Source organism: Misgurnus anguillicaudatus, chromosome 11, assembly GCF_027580225.2.
Source record: "Misgurnus anguillicaudatus chromosome 11, ASM2758022v2, whole genome shotgun sequence".
NCBI classification, from domain to species: domain Eukaryota; kingdom Metazoa; phylum Chordata; class Actinopteri; order Cypriniformes; family Cobitidae; genus Misgurnus; species Misgurnus anguillicaudatus.
Window position 1 is genome coordinate 21,987,101 of NC_073347.2, and position 24,469 is coordinate 22,011,569.

Genomic DNA, 24,469 nt, shown 5'->3' on the forward strand with positions numbered 1-24,469 from the left:
ATCACAGCACACACGAGACACCATTACAGCAAAAGAACATCTGGATTACAACTGTCTTTATTCCTCTTTAAAAGCAAAAAAAAAAGGGTGGGTGAAATAGGGAGAACATAACTTTACAATAAATGCGTCATTAGACAAAATGATCACACAATAGTTCATGGCTATTCACTGTTTAATGCACGAAATAACATTTCTGTCTCTGTACTAGGCACCAGAAAATGTAAACACATTAGAAATAAACCTGGATGACAAGATGAAGATGTTTATATTATTGCACAGCAGAGAGAACCTGTCTCAGCGGAGAGATGCTCTGCTACAGCATGTGTTTAATTGCACGCTTTTGTTAACTCCATACTCTCCAAAACTGGCTAAAATGTTTTGCTTGTAACAAACCCCGCCCCCACCTTAATCTATATCCCTGCCCCCCGTTAGCAGTAACAGATGTAAAGTCGTCCAGGTTTATTTGCTTTTCACTCACTGTGCTTCTTTGTAACGCACACATTAAAACATCACAGTAATAATGGAGTTTGTCGTGGAGCTACACGGATGTGATAGGTTGGGGGGGCGAGGGTTTTCTCATGAATACATACATTACATGGGTCTATACGATATCCGCTACAGAGGACACAGAAGTTAGGAAAGAGAGGGGGTGGTCACAAATATGATAGCCATACCTCTGTCATTTAAATACTATTAATCACTATTGATTTGGTAGAGATATATTATTAGAGAAGCCTGTATAATTGGTCCAGCAGCTTTTATAGCTGATATGTGTGTTTTGAACCCCCCAAAAATATATATATTTATATATATATAGAAGAAAAAAATGCAAATAAGACGGACAAAGCTTCCAGTCTCTTTAACTCCACGCTCCTGCTCACTTGATCAACACACAGAGGTCAGGTCGAGCTGATGCTCTCCAGAGTGGTAATGATGGGAGAGAAAAGGGAAATAAACAGTACATGAATAAAACTGGGTGCAGGTGGTGCTGGAGGAGAGATGGAGAGATGATTTGCCCCCCGTTCATCCACCTTCCCTCATCCATTTACTTCCAGAGCTGGGTACTAAGGGTCTGACCAGAGGGCGGTGCCACCCAGCCGCCCATGGCGGCACCGGGTGGGCCGAACGCCACCGGAGCACCGGAACCGTTTAGGTTCACTCCAGACATCTGCTGGTTAATCTGTCAAAGACAAGACGACATTGTGAGAAACTGTAAAACCAAAATAGAAACAAGACTTTACAAGGCTATCAATTTTTTTTACTGGATTTCTACAATAGTTTTGTAGCAGACAAACACAGCTAATTAGTTTTTTCTTCATAATAAAGTAGGAATAAAATCTAGAAACTGTATTACAATACGGTTATGTAAAAATATTATATAACACGTAAATCATTAAAGGTTAGAATGAATAAGTGCAAAAATCTGTTTAAGAAAAATATTTCCCTTAAATACCTGCTAAATGTTTTCTTTTTTTTAATGCTATGCCAGCTTCTAGCGCTACAATAATGGCCAAGGCCAGGTTTAGTTATTAAAAACAAAACTAAATGTTTTAGACATTATTTATTTTAGTCCTTAAAGGGCCCATATTATGCAAAATCCACTTTTACAAGGTGTTTGGAAATAAATGAACACAACAACCCTACTATGAAAAAAATCCACCCTCATTAGACATGCTGTTTTGATTCTCTTGTTAATGTGATGTCACACTAACAAAGCTCCGCCCACATCCACTGACTGACTGATTCATTTTACCCAAAAGCTTTTCTTTTTTTTTATTTCTTTTTTGGGCCATTATTGGCTTTATTGGATAGATGGTAATTAAGGAGACAACAGGAAAGTATAGGGTGAAGAGAAGGGTATGGGATTGGCAAAGGACCTCGACCCGGGATTCGAACTCGGGTCGCCAGAAGTGCGTCTGCACAATGTGTCCACTACACCATCGGCTCCGACCCCAAAAGCTTTTCTAAATGTTTTTGTTAGCATGTAGTGGCACTAATGTGGCTAAAGATGCTGTTGTCTCAGGCTGTATTCAGAGGAATCAGATCTATTTTTTAACTGAAAGCAGCTCATTTGCATTTAAAGATACACCCACGAAAACAGCACTTTTTGCTCCCGCCCAAATAGGAGCACTTAAAGGGCTAAAGGGTTACAATATGCCTACACCTATAATGTCTGTGCGTACACTTTTGAAAATGTTTAATCACTTCCACTTATAAGTACTATTCGGACGGGATTAGTTTTACATAGGGAGGTGGGGTAAAGCAATGTTTATCAGAGCTTCTCAGTGATTTTGCTCCGAATGCTCCACGTCAGTAATCACTACGGTCAATTTCAGTGAAAATTACGGCAATTTTACCTTCTGTAAAATGGTCCGGAGAAATCACCTCAGGTAATACTGATCCAGTGCGAATAGACCAGCTGTAAATATACACGTAAAAAGGTGACGCGCTGCGCAATCGAGTTAAACCTCCCACTTCTGAATCTTTTACTGAGATTTCTAATCCCGTCCGAATTGACCATCAATATTACAGACGTCCTGTGGTAAAATAACATTACGCCATTTATCCTGTGGTAAAAACACATTTTGCTGGTATTAAAATGTTAGTTAAGCTTGTATTTGTACACAGCAAGAGATCAGAACACTGAATCTCCTGACAAGTTGTTTAACCTGCAGATGGCCTTTTCTTCTAACTTTCTCTCATTTTTTTAAGGTTACTAAGCTGTTCTCTGATCTTTAAACTTAATCATCGCTCTTCTCACCTTTAGTTCACTCTGCTTCTCTCTCTTTTATATCCCATCTTTCTATGCTGCAGCCCTTCCCCTTGACTCCCATTATCACTGCTCTTTCTGTGAGCAGAGCAGCGTATAGAGTAAAAGGTCCAGAGCGTCTGCTGGCCCATCAGTGGGCTGACTGATTTATGGTGCTGGAGAAAAACTCTTAAGAGTTTCACATAAATCTCTCTAGTTTCAATTAGCAGGCTGGGTAACACTTTACTTGAAGGGGTTTTCATAAGACTGACACGACACCTTCACAACCACGACACGACACGTGCTATGAACATGAAGGAGATTTTATGCACATTTATGACAACTGCCATTAAGTGCCATTTGTTTAATTATGTCATTTTTAATGCAAATTGTTTGAAAATGTCTTTGTTATGACAACTTGACATAAACCAATACATCATAACTGTCATAAACATGACATAGCAGAATAATAATCAAACTTAGGAAACTACTTTTGCATCACATTAAACTGTCATTTAAATGTCATTAAGTGATAATGCTATGTCAAATAATATTAAATACCTTAGCAAAATGCAACAGACACATCAAACTATTATGCTTAACTTATACTTTATGTATGTGCACAATACATAAAAAAAACTGACGACTAACACACACAGATGAAAAGTTCAGAAATTTTTTGACATAGAAGAAAAACGAACAAACCATTTAATCAATTTATTTTAATATAATAACTTTGCAGCGATATGGACCCAACGCTGCATGGCTTAACCAATTATTGTACTGTTTACATTTAATCTTAGGTGAATCGGTCTCCAAATGCAATAAAATATAATTTTATTCATTTTAATTATTATTATTATTATGGAATGATTGATTTTATTTGTTAAACACATGGAGGAAACTTAAAAAAAACATAATGAACTGAAGAATATTAATGATGTTGTTATAAAACTATATGACAGTGTATTAACACTTAATGACATTTTAATAACAAATTATATTTGTAGTTGAGGTCAAGAAAAATATTCACGACGCTGTTATAAAACTATATGACAGCGTATTAACACTTAATGACAATTTATATTTGTAGTTGAGGTCAAGAAAAATATTCACGACGCTGTTATAAAACTATATGACAGCGTATTAACACTTAATGACATTTTAATGACAAATTATATTTGTAGTTGAGGTCAAGAAAAATATTCATGATGCCGTTATAAAACTATATGACAGCGTATTAACACTTAATGACAAATTATATTTGTAGTTGAGGTCAAGAAAAATATTCATGACGCTGTTATAAAAATATATGACAGCATATTAACACTTAATGACAAAATATATTTGTAGTTGAGGTCAAGAAAAATATTCACGACGCCGTTATAAAACTATATGACAGCGTATTAACACTTGATGACAACTTAATGACAAAATATATTTGTAGTTGAGGTCAAGAAAAAAATTCATGACGCTGTTATAAAACTATATGACAGTGTATTAACACTTAATGACATTTTAATAACAAATTATATTTTTGAGGTCAAGAAAAATATTCATGATGCCGTTATAAAACTATCTGACAGCTTATTAACACTTAATGACAAGTTATATTTGTAGTTGAGGTCAAGAAAAATATTCATGAAGCTGTTATAAAACTATATGACAGAGTATTAACATGTAATGACAACTTAATGACAAATTATATTTGTACTTGAGCTCAAGAAAAATATTCATGACGCTGTTATAAAACTATATGACAGCATATTAACAATTAATGACAAAATATATTTGTAGTTGAGGTCAAGAAAAATATTCATGACGCTGTTATAAAACTATATGACAGCATATTAACACTTAATGACAATTTAATGACACATTATATTTGTAGTTGAGGTCAAGAAAAATATTCATGACGCTGTTATAAAACTATATGACAGCATATTAACACTTAATGACATTTTAATAACAAATTATATTTGTAGTTGAGGTCAAGAAAAATATTCATGACGCTGTTATTAAACTATATGACAGCATATTAACACTTAATGACAATTTAATGACAAATTATATTTGTAGTTGAGGTCAAGAAAAATATTCATGACGCTGTTATAAAACTATATGACAGTGTATTAACACTTAATGACATTTTAATGAAATTATATTTGTAGTTGAGGTCAAGAAAAATATTCATGACGCTGTTATAAAACTATATGACAGCGTATTAACACTTAATGACATTTTAATGACAAATTATATTTGTAGTTGAGGTCAAGAAAAATATTCATGACGCTGTTATAAAACTATATGACAGCGTATTAACACTTAATGACATTTTAATGACAAATTATATTTGTAGTTGAGGTCAAGAAAAATATTCATGACGCTGTTATAAAACTATATGACAGCGTATTAACACTTAATGACATTTTAATGACAAATTATATTTGTAGTTGAGGTCAAGAAAAATATTCACGACGCTGTTATAAAACTATATTACAGCGTATTAACACTTAATGACATTTTAATGACAAATTATATTTGTATCACTGGTAAAAAGTGGTCAGTTATATTGTCTTTGTAATGTCAATTTGTCATAACAGAGACATCTCAAACAATGCCATCTTTGCATTAAAAATGACATAATTGAACGAATGACACTTAATGACAGTTGTCATAAACATACATAAAATCTCCATGTTCATAGCACGTGTCATGTTATGATTATGAATGTGTCATGTCAGTCTTATGAACACCTCTTCAAGTAAAGTGTTACCGCAGGATGAACGTTGGAAATATCATTTTGGAGCTCATGATCCTGATGGAAAACAGGAGGATTGTACTATGTAGATAAACTTTACTGTTAACACTAAAAAGCTGTCTTCCCAGTCCATATAATTTATAGTAGCCTCTTTGGGTGATCCAGAAATTGGCATGTTAAGATGTCACAATGCATAAGTCTGCATAACTGCACAATTGTCTGCGTAAACCTAGCCTAGCCTTATCAAATTCATTGATAAAATCAATCTTTGATTGTAATAATTAAATCATGAGACTTAAGCCTGGATTTCACAGAAAGGGTCACAAATGCTCGAACATCCATTTCTGACCGTTCCCGTACGATCTTCAAATACAATCTACTCTACCGCCAACTAATCTAATGATAACATAGACCTGCATCACATTTCATTGGCGTCTTATTCAATTGCATGAGCTAAAAGCTCTTCCTGAGGTGCTGAGGGAGGTTATCCATCACCATGAACTCCTGGAGTGCTCTGCCGTTTCGCAAAGTGACTAAACTGCTTTAGGCCATGCAACGTGCGATTAGAGTGAGTGTATACAAAAATAGTTCGAAAAAAATTACCTTAAATATACTACAAGAGATCAACTCTGGACCTCGACTTCATTTTGTGCTCAAACGCACAGCAGGACATATTTCGCGCCAATCTCAGCAGGTAATTACACCTGCTTCCTCCTCACACAATACTGCCTACGCGCAAACAAACGTGTGGGCTAAGAGAGCATACAAATTTCTATTGGTGTGTGTTTGAAAAATTCCAGGAACTGTGCGGGGCTATTCGGGGAGTGCATATCTAACTCTAATGAATCTTCACCTCCCTGCACACTGGCTCGCGACTCTGATCATCCGATGTCCTCAAAGCAACAACGAAGTCACACTGGGTGTTTGTCGGATAATGAAGAAAATCATCTAAAAGTCAGATTCATCTCAGAGAAAGCGCTGCAAAAATTACCCTCGCTCCAAAACCATTAAACAAATGCATTTCTTTCCTCTCAAAATACCAATGCAGTGCTAAGAGCCTATAAGTCAGACAGCACACACACAGAGTTGCATTGTGGGGAGGGATTTTAATTAAAGCGGCATGAGTGTATTGATTTATGATGTGTAATTAACCTCCTGCAGGCTGAAATCTCTGACTCCCTTTGCTCTCATACACAGGGAGTCAAGGGCCACTGGAGATGAGGAGGGTGGGGCAAGTGAAGATTTCGGAAGCAAGGTTGATGTCATTGCGCTCTCATCTTTAACAGGCCACATACAGATTACTGTTACTCTCTGATGTTGCCAATGTGAGATGCATTTTTCAAACATTCACTTCTCACTTTGGATAGAAAGGGAAGCGTTGTGCTGACCTTAGCAAGAACATGGCTGTGATGCATTCTGGGAAACTGAGAGGACTGATGAATGGTAAATAGCTATAGATTTACATGTTCTTACTATAAAAAGGCCAATAGTGATCTACTACAGTCATTGTGTTGTGCTAGTAACTAATGATGTATTAAAACCGATGACTCATGGTAGGTCACAGTTTAAAAAATACACCAAGGTAGAGATTTAGGAAACTAACCTGGCTCCTGTATATGACTTGAGAGAAGCATCTTTCTTTACCTTTCTGCTGCACCAGCCACGGTAGAGGCAGCAAGTGCGGGTGATTTACATGTTAAGTCAATGCTAAGACACAATTAGGCATCCTGTGGCGTGGAACGCACGGTGCGTTCACCCGTGAATTGAGCGTTGCCTCGGGAAACGTGCAAGTTGAAAAATCTGAACTTCTGCGGATTTCCAAGCCGTGTTAGCCAATCAGGACCTTGCTGCAGTAGTGACGTGATTACAGGAAGTGAGCGGGGTCTCAGCAGAGTCCCAGAAGCCCCTCCCATGACGCGAATTTCCTCATGAATGTCTCGAATGACTAGAATTTCACGCGCGAATGAAGTGAGTAAACTTAAATGTTCAAGCTTCCAACTACGCGCGAATAGCATGTTTTTGCCGCCTCTACCACGGCTGGTGTAAACGCAACATTACAGATCTATTTTTTCACACTTAGACCATATTTTGGGTTTTGCTTATTTCATGATAAAGTAATAATTTATCTGCGTCTAAAATGGGTTCCAATATGGCCAGAATTTATAGACTTCTTCCTACACTTACTGAGTCTATACACCGCAGGTAAACCAATGTGATTATCTTCAGCCGGTTAGACCCAAAAGTATACAATACAATACCCTTGATCTGCATTTAGAGCTGGGTACCGAACGTCGATACTTTTATGGTATTGAACGAAAAACTCCAATACTTTGAGTATCGAAAAATTATTTATTTTTCTGTGCCAAATTTCAGTTCCAAAAAAGCCAAGCGACTTTGTCTATGTGAGCCTGTACTTGCGTGTAAGGACCTAAAGCGCCGGCAATTGGCTGTCCACTACCACGTGACGGGGAGGATTTCTGAAGATACTCGCAGTCACCCAACACAATTGTAGAAAGGATGCAATATAAGATACATACAGAAAGGCTTTGTGATAGTCTAATCAATTGAGTGAGCGCACGTATGGCCGTGCTGTCTCCATGAAAGCCACATTAACCAAAACGGCGCTTTACCTAAACTGACGAGGGGTTTATTTTTGTTTAATTAGGGGCTAATTTCACTTGAATGAAATAACATTGAATGCATTTTCTACTCATTTTAAAAATCCCAAATGTATTTAATATTTTGATAATTATGCAGTTGAGTATTACAGTTCTTTGTTTACAAAAAACAAACATGCATACAAATCTTCCCAGTAAAACTCAGTCATCCATTTAAATATTTTAACTTTTTTCAAAGTTGCAGCTATAATGAACCCATTTATTTAAATACTGTTAGTCCAAGCTAAAGACCATTTTACATTTCATAAAATAAAGCAGTGTTAATTATATTCTTAATTTCTTTATTTTGTTTCCTTATTTTCATAAAAAAACAGATAAGTGTGTCTGCTAGCGCACCCCTATCCAAAAAGCACAACCAGTTTTCTTAATAATGTTACCCTGAGTGAGAAGTGTTACCAGAATTTGTTTTAATTAAGGTGAAAAATAAAAGTTATGTGTTTAATTTATTTTTGTTGATGTTAAAATGGATTTTAAAACATACGGTATCGGGAAAAAGTATCGTTAGGAACCGGTATCAAAACTGAGGTATCGAAATTGGCACCGGATCGAAAGATTTTAAACAATACCCAGCCCTATCTGCATTTTACACGACACCAAGAGGTAGGGAAATTCAATACATAGTAATCCACGAATTTGGCTCTAACATACCTGTGCCATATTCCACTGGCCCTGCTGACCTGGCTGCATGGCATACATGTTTTGAGGGGGCACCATGCCCTGAGGTCCCATCATGCCCGGGGCCAAGCCCATCACCCCTGGCTGTGCACTTCCCATGAAACCATTGGGCATCGTCATGCCAACCATCATGCCCGTGTTCTGGCCCATCATAGCTCCGCCCTGGCCCATGACGGGCCCCATCATGGTAGTGGGTGGTATGGCCCCTCCCATCCCAGGGAAGGCCTGGAAATTTCCCTGCGGCTGCGCTGGGAACTGCATCTGCGAAGGCCCCATGAACATCGCAGTCGCTGCGGGAGCAGAAACACACAAAGGTACACAATGAGAAAAGATCCATAGACGTTTACACATGACAACGTGTTCAATAGTTTCTGTGAGACAAAAGCGAAAAGCGAAAGGAGAACCTGGACAAACAGAGCATCGGAGACAGAGGAAAGAAATCAATATCCGCGCTAATGTGTGCAGTTCTTTGCCCTGAGCTCCGAGGAAATGGATCTTTGAGACAGGAGAGGTGTTCAGGATAAAAGGGTACGTTTAAAAGTGCCCTGATGGTTGAGAAATAGCACAGCCTTCATTTGGAGCCTCTGAGGTTTTGGGAAATGTCCTCTTTGAAGAGCAAGGCAAACGAAGCAACCACGTTCAGCAGTATCAAGAGTGCTGAGCCACACGATGCTTGAATTATTGATATCTCCATTAAAGTAGGGGTTCTCAAGAACCTTGCATGCTTTCTTTTCCTCGTGGATACACACGTAGCACCATTAGAAATAGATTCAGGATGTATAACGCCATTTATAGAACTGCATTCTCCTGGATTCAGAATAAAAAAGCAGCATTTCAGAGGATGCTGGTACCTTGTGCAGGCTGTTGTGGGACGGCGCTGGAGCCGTAGAGGGAGAGAATGGAGTCCTTGGAGAGCGGTTTCTTGGCCGAGTCCTCTGCTTTGCTGCTTCCACTGTTTTCGCTAAACAGGTCCAGATCTCCTTGTGCCGGAGCAGCACTTCCTGTTCCTGCAGCTCCTGCCACCAGACCTCCAGAGGAGACGGACTGAGCGCTCACAGCTGTCTTAGTGGAACTGGCCTATAGAGCACAAGAGACATTCACATTAAGGCACCCTATTTACACTCTTGATAACATCATATGGTTTACACAGTCAGTCACAGTATTGATCAACTTAGCAGTGAATAAAAAGTGGAATTTGTTGAAAATAAATAAATTTGCTTTTGTCAAAATGGCAACAATTAAAAGAAAGTTTTTAGAGAAAGTGAATAAATGAATGACAAAAGATTAACAGATGGCACTTTTCCATTGCACAGTACCCCACGGTTTGGGTCGGGTCAGCTTACTTTTGGGGGCTTTTCACTGGGTGCAGTTCGAAGTAACCAATACTTTTTTAATACCACCTTGATTGTGGTTCCAAGCGAGCTGAGCTGATACCAAAACGTGACAGAAAACCCTGTAGATCGCTGATTGGTCTGAGAGAATCGTCACTACCAGCATCATCGCTATAATGTAATAGATTAGCTTTACCTTCGTGCTAGTTTGCGCTGTCTCGAGTAAATCTGTTGTTATCTGTGCTTTGCTGTAAGGTCCCAAACTCCCTTTAGCGATGAAAAACACCCACAGATTGAGAATCAGGAACACCATAACAGTTTTTATCGCGACTTGCAGTTTGTGGCGGCACATTCGCGATGCGCACGTGCCCATATATGCTTAAATGCAACTTAAATGAGGCTCAGCGGAGCGCGTTGATTGACGCCACAGGTCTTTGTACAAAAACTGTCATGTGAGACAGAGGTAGGGATAAATGCAATGTGCAAACATCTATTAGTGGTGGTCAATTTTGATTTTGTGACGGACTAACAAATAAATCAATGTATGGGAAACACTGCATTCCAATGATGCTCTCACACATTTTTTGTATGATGTCAGCAGTAGGCAACGCAAATATAACGACACGCCTATAATCCCTCCCACTCTGAAGTGTTACTAAACTCGATGGAAAAGCTAACCAAGCCAAAGGGAGGTAAACCATTACCCGACCTAAATCGTGGGGTACTATGCAATGGAAAAGCACCAAGAGTGTGTTGAGAAAACCTGATATACAGAACTTTGTATGTATATGTATGTACACTCTAAAAAGTTGTTTCAACCCTTGAAAGGACGCACAGAATGTTCACCAACCAATAGGTTTGGTGGCCAAGTAGTATTGGTTGCCGAACATTCTGTGCAATGTTTGGCAACCAATACTACTATAAATACGTTTGTCCGTATCCTATCCAAACATGGGTTGAAAAGCAGCATTTATTTTGGAGTGTAGAGAGTGTATGTATATACAGTATAATATATAGACCCACCATGAATCAACAATCTACAGACAAATAATCTAAATAAGTATGCAAAAAAGTCATCAGAGCAAAGGCGCATACGGTACACAAACAAGCCGAAAGACTTCATCAGCTTGAAGCAGAGAAATGACATTAATTACACCGCAGCTGTGATGAATGAATCGCTCTGGAGGAAGAGTAGACACAATTCATCGTTTACATAACGTTACAGCGCACATAAGCACGCAAACAGCAGAAGATGGAGGACAAAATCAGTAAGAGCCGTTTGAGTTCAGTCAAAGCACCTGCACCTGTTTACTCAATTACAGACGTATGATGGCAGGCATGTAGTCACAAAGCTGCAGATGGTGCGGCTGATGCCATGGTTACCCTCCAAAAGTCTGTCATTATGAAAAGTTTTGTACCCAAATCATATTTCATAAGGAAGCTCAACATCCAATGCCTTACTGAGTCTGCGGAAACATGGCTGAAGAAACTTAACAGTGTACCAAGGTCACCTGATGTGATGCTAAAGGATTAGCAATCCCAGGGAACACATACAGGTATACTGATAAAATGTATAGCTTGAATGCACCGTTAAGCCCACCATAGTGAGAATACGTAGAGATTTCATGGGAGAGAAAGAAAGATAAATGCAGAGTAAAGAAATAACACGGAAGAATGCACCACATCATTTGGATGCAAACAAAGTGATAACAAATAGATACGTGTATCAATTGATTTTCCACACAAAATCTTCCCCGCTAGTATCATTAAGTGGCAAACACACCTGCTCCGATAGCAGATATCAAACAGGCCATTAATCTTTGAACTTCACCGCTAAAGTACGTGCCCGAAGAGCTTCTAAATAGAATAAACATGTGAAAAGGAGGAAAGATACAAAGGGTCCGTCCAAGCTCAGACTCCTGTGGATTTCCCACCAGTGTCCCGGGCATAGAAATGGTTTGCGGTAAACAGAGACAAAAAGCAAGGCTGGGGGATGGGTGGAGGTTGGCAGGGACAGATCCGACCCTCTCATTCCATTTAGATGTGCTGGCGATACACAGCGTTGCGTTTAGGTATGCAGGACTCAACATCTTCAGCAGCTGCAGCAGGCATATCTGATAAGAACTGAGCAGCGCTGAACCCGGTTGAAACAGCACTGCGGTGCGATAAGGCAAACACTGCATCGCAGATCTGATACACAAACCTTCCGGCTGATTAACCTGCGAGGGTCGACACTAACCCACAATTGCACACAATAGCCAATTATGTCTACAGGTTTTGATATGACATAAAGAAAGGGGAAATTTGGACTAATTTCGTTAAAAATAGGTTTTATATAGACGGTTTTCGTCGGGCGCACGTGATACACGTCTGGATCCGAACTTTACTTCTGGTTTCGTTTTTTTAATGGTCTGACTAGTTGCTAAACTGATCTCTTGAACAAATGCTTCGCCGAAAATAAATGTTTTGGTTTCCTAGGTAATCTATGTGTTGCTTTTTTGCTTGTTATATAAATATGTTTAAAGTACTTTGTTGTTATTTATTATTAGCAGAGTTTACCGGAAGTTACGTGCGGACCGCGACAGCCGCTTGTTTATGTTGTTACTGCTGAAACCGTCTATACCAAGAAAGTGACAAAATAAATACCACTATTTTATGTTACAAACTTTCACATAGCATCTTTAGGTTATAAAAACATTAAAAATTCAAATCCATGATTTGATTTTCAAAGATTTATTATAAAAACATTTTTTCCCCGCAAAATGCTATAAATCTATTGAATCAATATATAAATGTGTATTCATCTTTGCCATGTTATATTCATTTAGTTGACTAGTGGCATACACTAATTAAAAAATAAACATTAATGGCATTAATGGCAACCGGCATTTTTCCTTCCCTGAGTTCCTCTCATGTAAATTATTCGATTTTGATGGCTTACGTTTCTTCCCCACCACAGAAAACCACCACAGGTTTATTAATGCCATCAAAAGTATTATTTTGTTTTTGTGATCACAAACAAAGTACAAAGTAGATGAGGAAAACTAGGATTCCGTGTGTATTCTGCGCCGCCATCATTGTTTACAATGCGTGGAATGGTGCACTGTGATTGGTTAAGCAGATTTATTGCATTCTGCAGATAAGGAGGAGTGGCGTTTATCGTGTTTTGGGAAAAAAGGGAGGAAAGATGACAGAATAACACGGCGGATATCGGATTTTGCGTAAAATTAAGAATTTACTTTTTAATACTGATTTTGCCGGTAACTCATTTTAAATAAAAATTGCGTTTATCGCGTTTTGGAACCAAACTCTTCATATATTGACTCAACAACAAGCGAGAACCTGTAGGAAGTGATTATTTGGGAAAAGAGGCACATTATGAAAAAGAGATGGCGCAGCGTCTTTTTCCCTGTTTGTAATATGAGTGACATTTGAAGTTTTCCACCGGGAGTCCACAGAGAAACAGAGGAAATGCTATTAGAATTAAAAATAGATAACATGTGGGAGATGAGGAAATAGTCCCATACTCCACAATTCAATTGAGTCATATTACTCTAACGCTCAATAAAAAAGCAACCAAGCGTGCAGGAGACAGAAATGGCTTGCACAGGTCTGTTGTTTATTGTGAGGGTTAACACATGCATCTCAACTCACCACACAGCCATACAACATATTAGCACACACAAGTAAAACTTGTTCTCATCCACCACCAATCATTGCTGCCCCCGAACCTATGAATATTTGATCTCTTCCAACCCCACATTAATGACACGCACACAGCATACACACACAGTGGAGCCTGTATTTCACAGTGACATTCAAAGAGCTCTATGGATATTCTTGCTTTACCCACCCCCAAATGAGAGAGAGAGAGAGAGAGAGAGAGAGAGAGAGAGAGAGAGAGAGAGAGAGAGAGAGAGAGAGAGAGATTTGTGTGCAACAGAGTAAGCTTTGTCTGATTAGCAGCCCCATACAGATAATTAGCACTCTGGTGGTGCTGTGGGTTGGACTAATCTAGTTTCTCCCCACAGTCTCCTTCTGCCTGGGAAACCACAAAAAACCTGAGGAAAAAGAGTACAGAAGAGGAGTAGTGAACCATAGGCACAAACGTCTTTGGTTGGATTTGGTGAAGATGGCTGCAGGTGCATTATGGGTTTGAGCCAGGGCAAAGTCTGGCGCTCCCACTACACTCCAGAGTCTGAGGATTAGTCAGCAGGAAGCAGTACTGTAGATGTGATGAGATCATCTGGAGCAAACATAACTACACAATACACTAGCCTACACAATATGAAGGGAAAGGCTAAGATAAATGTCTGTATAGCAAAGAGCTGTTCAAGTCTAACTGCAATTAAATGTGAATTGATGCCATTTTCCAGGCAATCTTTCTCTAAAAATTACCCAACCAACTCATTAAAATGAAAATATAATTTGAGAAGCCTTATAAAAACAGATTTTCTTAGTATAACAGTACTTTGGAGACACCTCATGTTGTGCTAAAACTTGGCCAATGAAAAATCAATTTACTGGCCACATTAGGCCCTCAAGCTACCATTGTGACTCGAGTAATCTCTCCTCTAATAAAGATGATGATCCAACACACCATCTATTATTTCTCAGCACTGTATCACTTTAAAGGAGCATTTCACCCATAGAAACATTCATCTTTATTGAAAGTGCATCATATTTGTAGTCGAAATGTTTAACATACATTTCGAATTTGGTGCCTATTTGACCGAAAAAAGGGGTATTTGTAGTCTCACCCCCTCAACAAAGATATTGGACTTCCTGCTTTCAATGATGCAAAATGATGATTTTTACATCATTGAAAGAAGGAAGTGCAACACTGAAATCTGTGTTTCTCCTGTCTCGGCGGCAACTGAGGAAATGATACACGACCATTCAAAAACATGACTGCGGTTCTAACTATACAAAGCTTAATGCAAATGGGTGAAGTTTCCCTTTAAACACTTTGCCTGCAACTTTTAAACTTCTCCCGTACTGGTACCGCTGTGTGCCGGATCCTTAGCATTGCAAGTTTTTTAACGCATCTTTGTTTCTACAGATGCTGATCAATCTCCTTAGTCCGAAGTAGAGGTCTTCTCAGGTAGAAATGTACCCAACCCGAAATTACCCGAATCACTTGAACCCGCCGTGCGTAAAGATTTTTTTTAAAGACAGACCTGACCCGAGACAAACCCGAGAAAATTCGACCTGAGTCCGACCCGAACTAGTGGCAATTTTTTAACCCGACTGGACCCGATTGTAAACGGCACTGAGGTGTGTGTATTCTGCAAACTCACATGCAGCAGTCAGACAGAAAGAAACTCTGGTGACGTCGGAACCAATTTGGCGAGCTGCTCCATTTGTTTTACTTTGTTATCGGAGGACAACATCAAGGAAACCGCTAAAATGTACATTTAAAATTGACTGACATGTCTGTCTCAATAAAAAGTAACCTACCGCCAGTCACACAATGTCGCAAGCGCCCTTGGCAAACAGATGAGAGGTTTGAAAAGGACATTGACCCACACACGCGAGAGCTTGGGTCTTCTCGGGTCTGTTCGACAAAAAATACATTCATTTTAAAATACGCGAGATGTTTCCGCTATTATTGTACCCAACCCGTGTCCCATACCCATGTGAAACTTTTAGACACGAACCCAAACGGGTCTTGGGTCGGACCCCGGGTTTTCGAATCTAAGTGGACCCGTGAAGACCTCTAGTTCGAAGTAAGAAAATAGCAGGTATCTTCTGTCGATCAGTACTACATCAGTCGTGACACGCACGCGGTGCGACATACTTTTTTCCAAGCGCATCGGCCCAGCAGCAACTTTTTTGGAATGCCACGTCAAAAGTGCGTTGGCAAGAAGAATGAAAGCGATGTGGTCATGTTTTCAGCATGGTTTTAGACACAAAATGTCCACTAGCCACAGCACCAAACATTGGGCTCACGCATCACAGTATGTAGGCAAAGAATATGAACCATCAAAGAAACACACATACACACAGCATGTGACAAAAAACGAACCAATTAAGGCCAGCTTACCCTTATCTGGTTGCAAAAAATGAAACTGTTTGGTGCTTTTCTGTTTCTGAATCCTAAAATATGCATAAGCTTTCTTTAAATATCTCTATAATTTGCATGTGGTCACGAGCGATGGCTTCACCTTATATCCAAGACGCACATGCACAGTGTCGCAGATGGATTGGCTATGCTTTTAAGCTCTGTGGCAGTATTTAACATTTAGCAAATTAGGAAAGCAAAATAAATTAATGCAAGTGAGTAGATTTATCTTTCTCTCGAAAGACTGGTGTTTAAACACTAATGGCATAAACAGCAACAGGTCATTTAAAAAAAGTATAGTTGGTTTTATTTCACACATATGCTTGCATACGCATAGCCGTACAGTATCATTTAGGCTTTCAAAGTAAACTGAACCTTTTGGATTATACAACACCACACTTTTAACACACCGCATATACACAAACCCTTGCACATCCGGATGTCAGTGGCAGTAATAGCCCTCAAACCAGATGATATGTCTGCCGGTGAGTCACTTCCCAGACAGCAGATATTTGAACAGCATCATTAAAACACAACAGTGCCAATAACAACACTGATGTAAAATCTACAACTATCAAGACAGCAACATTTCAATGCATTAAAAATAAAGGCGTAGGTATACATAATATACAGAGTACTATATATATATATATATAAAATAATAGTTCCTATCTACACAATAAAGCAAATTATATAAACAAAACAACATTCTGTCCAAGAATTTTGCACAGTACATATTAACATGTGAAGAGATTCGTTGCAAAACGAGATAAATCCATTTTTTTTACATTTTTGTCAAAACATGTTTATTATTATGTTATCATGTTATATTTTGTTTTATGGTGCTTCTTAGCTGTATTTTTCAAGTTATGAAGGTTTAAATCAAAACAAACCAACTGCAGTTGCATTGATATTAATTGGAATGCACAACCAAAAAACGAGATTTCTGAACAATTAAAAAAACGGTGGTTATCTCGTTTTGCAACGAAACTCTTCATGTATACATACGTGCTCTCCCTAGTCACAAAAAGAGTGTTGTTACATAGCCATAAAGATAAATGAATATTGCTGTTTAGCAACAAAGCATGCATTTTAAGCCAGAACAAAGCAGTTGGCCCCCAGCATGCCGGCCACTGCCGAATTCGCTCTTTGTAGTGATGTACACACTAAACTAGCTCAGCTTTCATTAGGCATAAGTCCTACTGAGAGGCCATCTGTGCTTAAAGCACACACACAATACTGCATACACTGAAGCTCACTAGTGTGTCTATATACAATGCACATATATTCATGTGTGTTTTATGCGCTCTGAGGGAACTGATTGTGGTTTTCCACTGTGCCGCACGCATGCGTGCATTGCCAAATGCGTTGGGCATGCTGGCATCACCATATGTTGAGAGAGAGGACTCATAGGGCACAAAAGAACAAGGGATGTTTAAAATGAATCAAATCACTGCAATCTTAAAGGTAAAGTGATGTTTTTGTTCGGACGAGATACCTATAATTTTATATTCAGGGTAAAAAATATCTGAAAAATTACTGTAATACAACTGGCTTCTGCTGAATCATAGGTGCAGAGACTGTATTAGGCTAATTTTCTTAAACTCCAACATTTTCATGAGTGTTGAAATGTTATAACAGATAACTTTTATTTGCAGAAACATCACTGACAGCTAGATTAGAAAGCAAGAGCCAACCAGGCTGCTTGGTCAATAACGGAGAGAGGATTTGTTGCTAACTGAGCATCATGGGATACAGAATCAGCTGGTTGTGCACTCACACAGAGGGAACGAGGAAGGGGAAGTACTGCAAAAAAAAGGAAAACGCAACGAATGGCACTTGTGTCTCAGGGGTTGAGATATGAAAGTTGGCAGCGGATGAGATGTGGAAAGGAAGTATGCAGACAGATTAACATGCACAGGCTGGAGTCACTCTGAAGGAATGGTGAATACAGAAGCCTGGCAGTGTCTCATCACGGGCTCCACGCGTCCCTCATACTCTCATCTCGCTTCCCCCTAAGGCTGAAGGAGAACTAGGAGCACATTGATTCAGACCTCTACGCCAGCCAATCAGAAATCTCCTGCATGTCTGCTCATTTCCACACACTGCATTTGGTCTTGTGGCTTTTGCATTTTGTCACTTGCAGAAAAAATTATATTTCTACTACTACTAATACTAAAAATGATAATTACCCCATAAATTACCTTAATGCCATCCTACAGTAGGTGTAGATGACCCTTCTTCAGCCGAACACAATCAGAGTTATATTAAATAAAATCCAGGCTCTTCCTAGTTTTGGTTTTCTAAACCCAATCCTTCATCAAAAAGTAATCCATACCCCAGTGGTATTTAGCCATTGATACATCATGTTTGAATGTGAACACAGGACCAAGTACATGAAAAATACACAAAAAATGGCTACATGTCAGTAAGACAGATGATCATTGGTTCTCGAGTCTCATGACAAGTTGCATATGCATCATGACTATAGACTGTTAAAAATAAGGACGTAGTGTCCGTGATGTCAGCCGTAGGTTTGTGAAGAGCATTTTTGAAGCCCAAAGTAAGCAGAGCCTACCGTCGCCATCTTGGCAGCACGTCACTTGCAGATAAACGTGAATAAATCGGCAAAGAGGCGGTACGTGGACGGACCTAAGGTGACTGGTTGCTGAAACCATGCCCGCATAGCTTGACGGTAGCGACAGCAGCGGCAAGTGACCTGTCACTCAAGTGGGCAAGCACTTTATTATACAGAACTTTAAAGGGATAGTTCACCCAAAAATGAAAATAATGTCATTAATGACTCGCCCTCATGTCATTGCAAACTCGTAAAACCCTGTTCATCTTCAGAACACAGTTTAACCTCCTATGAAATGGCTGAAATTCCACAAGGGGTCGTATTTGTTCCTCAGACATTGCACAATAAACGTGACACCCGAATATATCATTATAAATGGTGAATGAAAAGTGTCAACGAGTCGAACAAATTTCCGGTAGTGAACTAATTGTTTACAGTATTTATATCGTAATTTGGTCAAAAACGTCAAGATTGTGAGGCGAACAAATCGTTTTGGATTAAAAGGCTTCGATATTCCATTTCCTTGGACTTTTGGGGATTTATGAACAATTTGTTTTGGACAATTTCACCAAAGCGGATAAAGGGAAGATATTGAAGGTAAGTAAATAACCTAAATCGGCGCCGGCAGGTTCAGGTAACTAACAACTACATTACAGGTTTATGACTGCTATAAATCATATTATGCTTTGTGCTTAATGGAATCCTGAGAGTCTAAGCTTCAAACGATGTGCCGCATGACTATATATTTGAAGATTTAATGCTTTAAAGTTACAATGACGTTTATGCAGCCTCACGTGCAAAGTGATCCTTATCAGTTTAAGATGTTTTATATTTAGTCCGAGAGCTTGTTGACCCGTCATTGAAAATCTATGTACGGTATACTGTCCATGTCCAGAAAGGTAATAAAAACATCATCAGAGTAGTCCATGTGACATCAGTGGGTCAGTTAGAATGTCTTGAAGCATCGAAAATACATTTTGGTAAAAAAAAACAAAAATTACGACTTTATTCAGCATTGTCTTCTCTTCTGCGCCTGTTGTGAAGCGTATGCGCAAGACTAAAGTCACGTGACTGCAGTGACTCGGATGACATACGACGTGGCTGACGTGTTGTCTGGTGCGCCCCAGCTGTTTTTTGTGTGCGCCCGGGCTTGGTTCACAGTCTGAGAGAGAGGCACGCTTTAAGTTTGAAAAAAAAAACTTCGCAAACATGTCTGAGGATAACACGTCATCGGCGTCACTGCAGTGTTTTTTATGGTTTAATATAATTTAAACAGATGAGTTACAAAAAAATTCACCCCATTTACAGTTGTAATGAAGGGCAAAATTAGCCATATAGACCAAAAACACTTTTTGTATCAGGCTTTAAACATGTTTATTTTGCTATAAATTTGGGCATTTTAACTTGGGGGCGACTCCCTCCCGAAGCCACTATCTAGTGGCCATTCGATAAATTGCAGTTTAAGTCACTTCCATGCTGGCTTCACGATAGAGAACAGAAGGTTGCACCTTGATCATGACGACATGCAAGTTAGGATGGCATTAAGGTGAGTAATTTATGGGGTAATATTGATTTTAGGGCAAATTATTACTTTAATGCACACAGAAAATTTCACATTTGTTTTGGTTGGAGAAAAAACTGTGAAGTACCTGAATTAATCTCCAAAGCCTGTTTTTACTTTAATTTGCCCTTGTGTACCTGCATACCTAAAGTGCTCATGCATGCACAGAAAGGGTTCTTACGATTCACTTATAAAACGAAAACACAAATCCTTATTCACACACACAAGTAATCCAATTTTTATAAGTGACACATCTTCAAACATACGAAATGCTTGCAAATCCTCTGTGCGTGGCTCCAAACAAAGACTCACAGAGACACAACAAACAAGAATCAAGGCATAATGCTGCCATCCTCCCTCTTCACACACATACTGCCACTTCATTCATCTGAAGAATCAAAGCTGAGATTGACAGTGTGCTGTTGACACTATCGGCTTGTGCTTTTTGAGTGATCCGACACGTTTGCTTACCATTCGCACAAAAATCTATCTTTAGCTCATCTTTTTTTATTAGTATCCCACGAGGATGCAGAATGCACATAAATGTGTATATACTTAACTGGTAAGGAAATGGCTGATTTTACGGGGGCATCAATTATTCTGGTCGAAATGTCCAGGCCAATCCAGGAGCTCTACAACACCTCTCAATAAAACATTGATTTAAGTAGGGGGAAAAACATTGTTGTCGAAGCTTTCCTGGCTTTCCAGGCCTCAAGGATAAAAATCTTTTCTCGTTTTGTGTGAGAACAACAGACCAGACAGGTGTGTGGAAAAGGAGGAGGAAGAGAAACAAAGAGAGGATCATGCTGGTCCCATGTCGGAAAGGGTTTCAATACCAGTCAAGGACGCACTGAACTACAAAGCTGTCAGTGGGGTCCCTGTGCAGGATGGCCATATGTTATGCATTTAATACACAGACCACTGAGTCCTGTAGCATCACCTTTAGCTGACTGATAGAGATAGAGAACCTACATGCACTCGCTAACCCAATTTCTCCCTTTCCTCTCCAACATCACCCTGTTCTCATCATTCTCTTCTCTTGACATTATTAAATTTCCCTTCTCTTCACTCTCCTCAACGAAGGACCATAATAAATGTTAATATCCCCTCATTATTCATGGTGCGTCCTTTGGCCAGGAAGACCCGGCCTGCAAATCAGTTCTGTCAGCCGCAACAAGACAGGCCAAACCTAATCATTTTGTTTGCTAAGGAAATTAAAACAATTGAGCTTGACCTTTTCGTTGTCTCTCTTAGTCAGTAGATTCGGGATTGAATGGAGACAGGCAGGAACAGAAGGATGGCTTGTAATCTTAGAAAATAATAGTGTTTCCTGTGTATTTACTGCTGTGCCCTAAAAATAGGTCTGCAAGGCATTAGCCAGCATATGCCATGAATCTGAGCACACCTATACCCCATTTAATAGGTGACTGGTGTTTGCATTGGTTCACTCATGTACCTGGTTTGTGTTGGTGCTTGAGGGTAGAGGGTTGGATACCATTGGTCCAAAAATGTCTAGGTCATCGGTGATTGGAGCAGCACTGCTTGTTACCGCCCCACTTCCTGTTGTGGGTGCATCGAGTAAGATAAGGGGGCAAAATTAGTGGTGAGACAGCATTTTAATTAATATGCAAAAGGCTGTTAAAGGGATAGTTCATTTTAAAATGAAAATTCTGTCTTCATTAACTCATCCTCATGTTGTTTAAACCTGTATGATTTTTTTTCTGATGAACACAAAAGAAGATATTTTGAGAAATGATGGTAAACACACAGCATTGACTTCCATAGTAGGAAAAAATACTTTGGAAGTATTGTGATAATTGACTAAGAAAATATTTTGGAAAAATAATGGTAAGCACACAGTTGAGGGTACCCATTAAATTCCATCATATTTTTTTATTCCTACTATGGATGTCTATGGTCACTTACTGCTGTTTTTACCATCATTTATCAAAATATCTTCTTTTGTGTTCATCAGAAAAAAAATTATACAGGTTTAAACAACATGAGGATGAGTAAATAATGACAGAATTTTCATTTTAAAGTGAACTATCATTTAACACATTTAAGAAAGTTGTGTTTTTTCCATTTATATATAATATAGTATATATACAAAAATAAATAAATATATATACACATGTAAATGTTTATTAAAGGCAGGGTATCTGATTTGAACCAAAACATCTTTAGATATACTGGTTGAAAGTCTCCTCATAGTGATTGCTATCAGGATGTGTTAAGTTATCAAAATGTATTTTTATAAATATATGTCATCTGTGAAAGGCGAAGAACCAAAAAATGTTCAACAAATCATTGAACTCGAATCAAATGCAATAATTGGACACATGCAATTTTAGCTCCTCTTCTGTAAACGTGTTTTGCATGCCACTGTGCGTTGCTTAAGTAGTTTGTGTACCTTTACCAGTCCTTCCAGAAAAACGTGAAGTTTTTTTGTGATTGTTGCAGGCAAAAATCCTTGATCTTGCACCACGTTTTCTTAAAAAATGTGATGCAATATGGAGGATATTTATGCAATTTTATGCGATGAAATTGCGGGAACTTGCAAAAACTGCTTGCAAAAACTGCAGGAACTTGCAAGAACTGCGGGAACTTGCAAAAACTGTTTGCAGCTTTTCAATGATGTTCACATCTCATATTAACATCACTTCATAACGTTCCCATGGCAACAGGGGACATGGCTGCGGTTGTGTGAAGTAAATGCAATTTTTTTTTACTTTCTGCTAGGATATATGTGATTTTTGCTAAAAAAATGCGGGGATCATGAAATCATCCAAGCCCCGCATATTTAGCGCACGGAAATCTGCAATTTATGCTGCGAAAGTGCGGCGTATTTGAAAAAATGGGGCCCTGCATAAATATGCTGACTTTGGCTGATTATGCGTTGAATCACGCGATCGCATAATAACGTTTTTCTGGAGGGACTGCTTTATGTATTAGTGTAACGATATTTATGTTTTTTTAAATTATAAGCAAACAACTACGTCTACACAACCGAAAACGTGCTGTATCTAATACAGAATTTAAAAAGTTGTTTATGTTCGTTATTTTGGTATGTTATTCACTTTGTACTGCAAAGTTTTCTTAGTGATGAATGAGACGTGAATGGGCTCCTGGTCTGTGCGTTCATGTATAAATAAATGTGTGTTCATGTGTTTTGGAGGCAGTGTGACTTTGGATGGCGATTTGAACTGAGGGTGGGATCGTGATTTCAGTGCTAGTAGGCTAAAGTTAGCATTTTTCTAAATCAGATACCCTCTCTTTAAATACATACACGAATGTCTGTGTAATTATAATAATTAAACACAGCACACATTCATGTATTATGCAAAAACTCACTTTTATTTTGTATGTGATTAATCACAATTAATTTTTGTAATGTAATTTAGACACATTTAAAATGCATTTCTTTTTATGTTGTATGAAAGTAAAGCAGTTTTTTTTAAATATCATAAAAACATAAAAACTACAGTGTATTGTTTGAAATATACTGCACATTATATTTATACACACTGTTAAAAATTGCTGTAATTATGCAGCTGGTTGCCAGTAACTTACTGTAAAAGATAAAGACTGAAAATGTTTAATGTTCATTTAACTTTGAACAAACTGTTGCCAGTAAATAACATAAATGTATAATATACAGTAAATTACTGGTGCCAGAAATACCCAGAAATACTGGAATTTCTACAGATTTTTTTACAGTGATATATGTGTGTGTGTGTGTGTGTGTGTGTGTGTGTGTGTGTGTGTGTGTGTGTGTGTGTGTGTGTGTGTGTGTGTGCGTGTGCGTGTGTGTGTGTTCTGAACATCTGTTTAAAATATAAACTGAAACAAAACCAATGAGCACATGAACAGGACTAGGCATTGTATAGTTTAAAACACCCCTAACAATATAAAAGTAGTTAAGAAAAGTAATTGCTAAAATATCTTTAAAGAAGTTAGTTAAAACATTGTTTTCACAGAATCTTGATGCCAATTGATTTTAAAACTCATTACTTGTGAAATGAGATTCATTCATATTTAAATGTGGCTTCAGTCCCCAAACACTTTTAAT

At 38.5% G+C, this 24,469-nt stretch overlaps 1 protein-coding gene across 6 annotated transcripts in view; it reads right to left on the reverse strand.

Annotated features, from left to right (window-relative positions):
* Positions 1–41: 41 nt before the first annotated feature.
* Positions 42–24,469, reverse strand: part of smap1 (small ArfGAP 1) — a 110,594-nt gene continuing 86,166 nt past the window's right edge. For all 6 annotated transcript variants that reach the window (XM_073873297.1, XM_073873298.1, XM_073873295.1 and 3 more), the window contains 4 exons: positions 21,854–21,972; positions 9,715–9,940; positions 8,837–9,153; positions 42–1,180 (listed from right to left, as the gene is read on the reverse strand). In XM_073873297.1, coding sequence (XP_073729398.1) covers positions 1,046–1,180; positions 8,837–9,153; positions 9,715–9,940; positions 21,854–21,972 — 797 coding nt within the window. In that variant the 3' untranslated portion in view covers positions 42–1,045. The remainder of the gene's footprint in view (positions 1,181–8,836; positions 9,154–9,714; positions 9,941–21,853; positions 21,973–24,469) is intronic.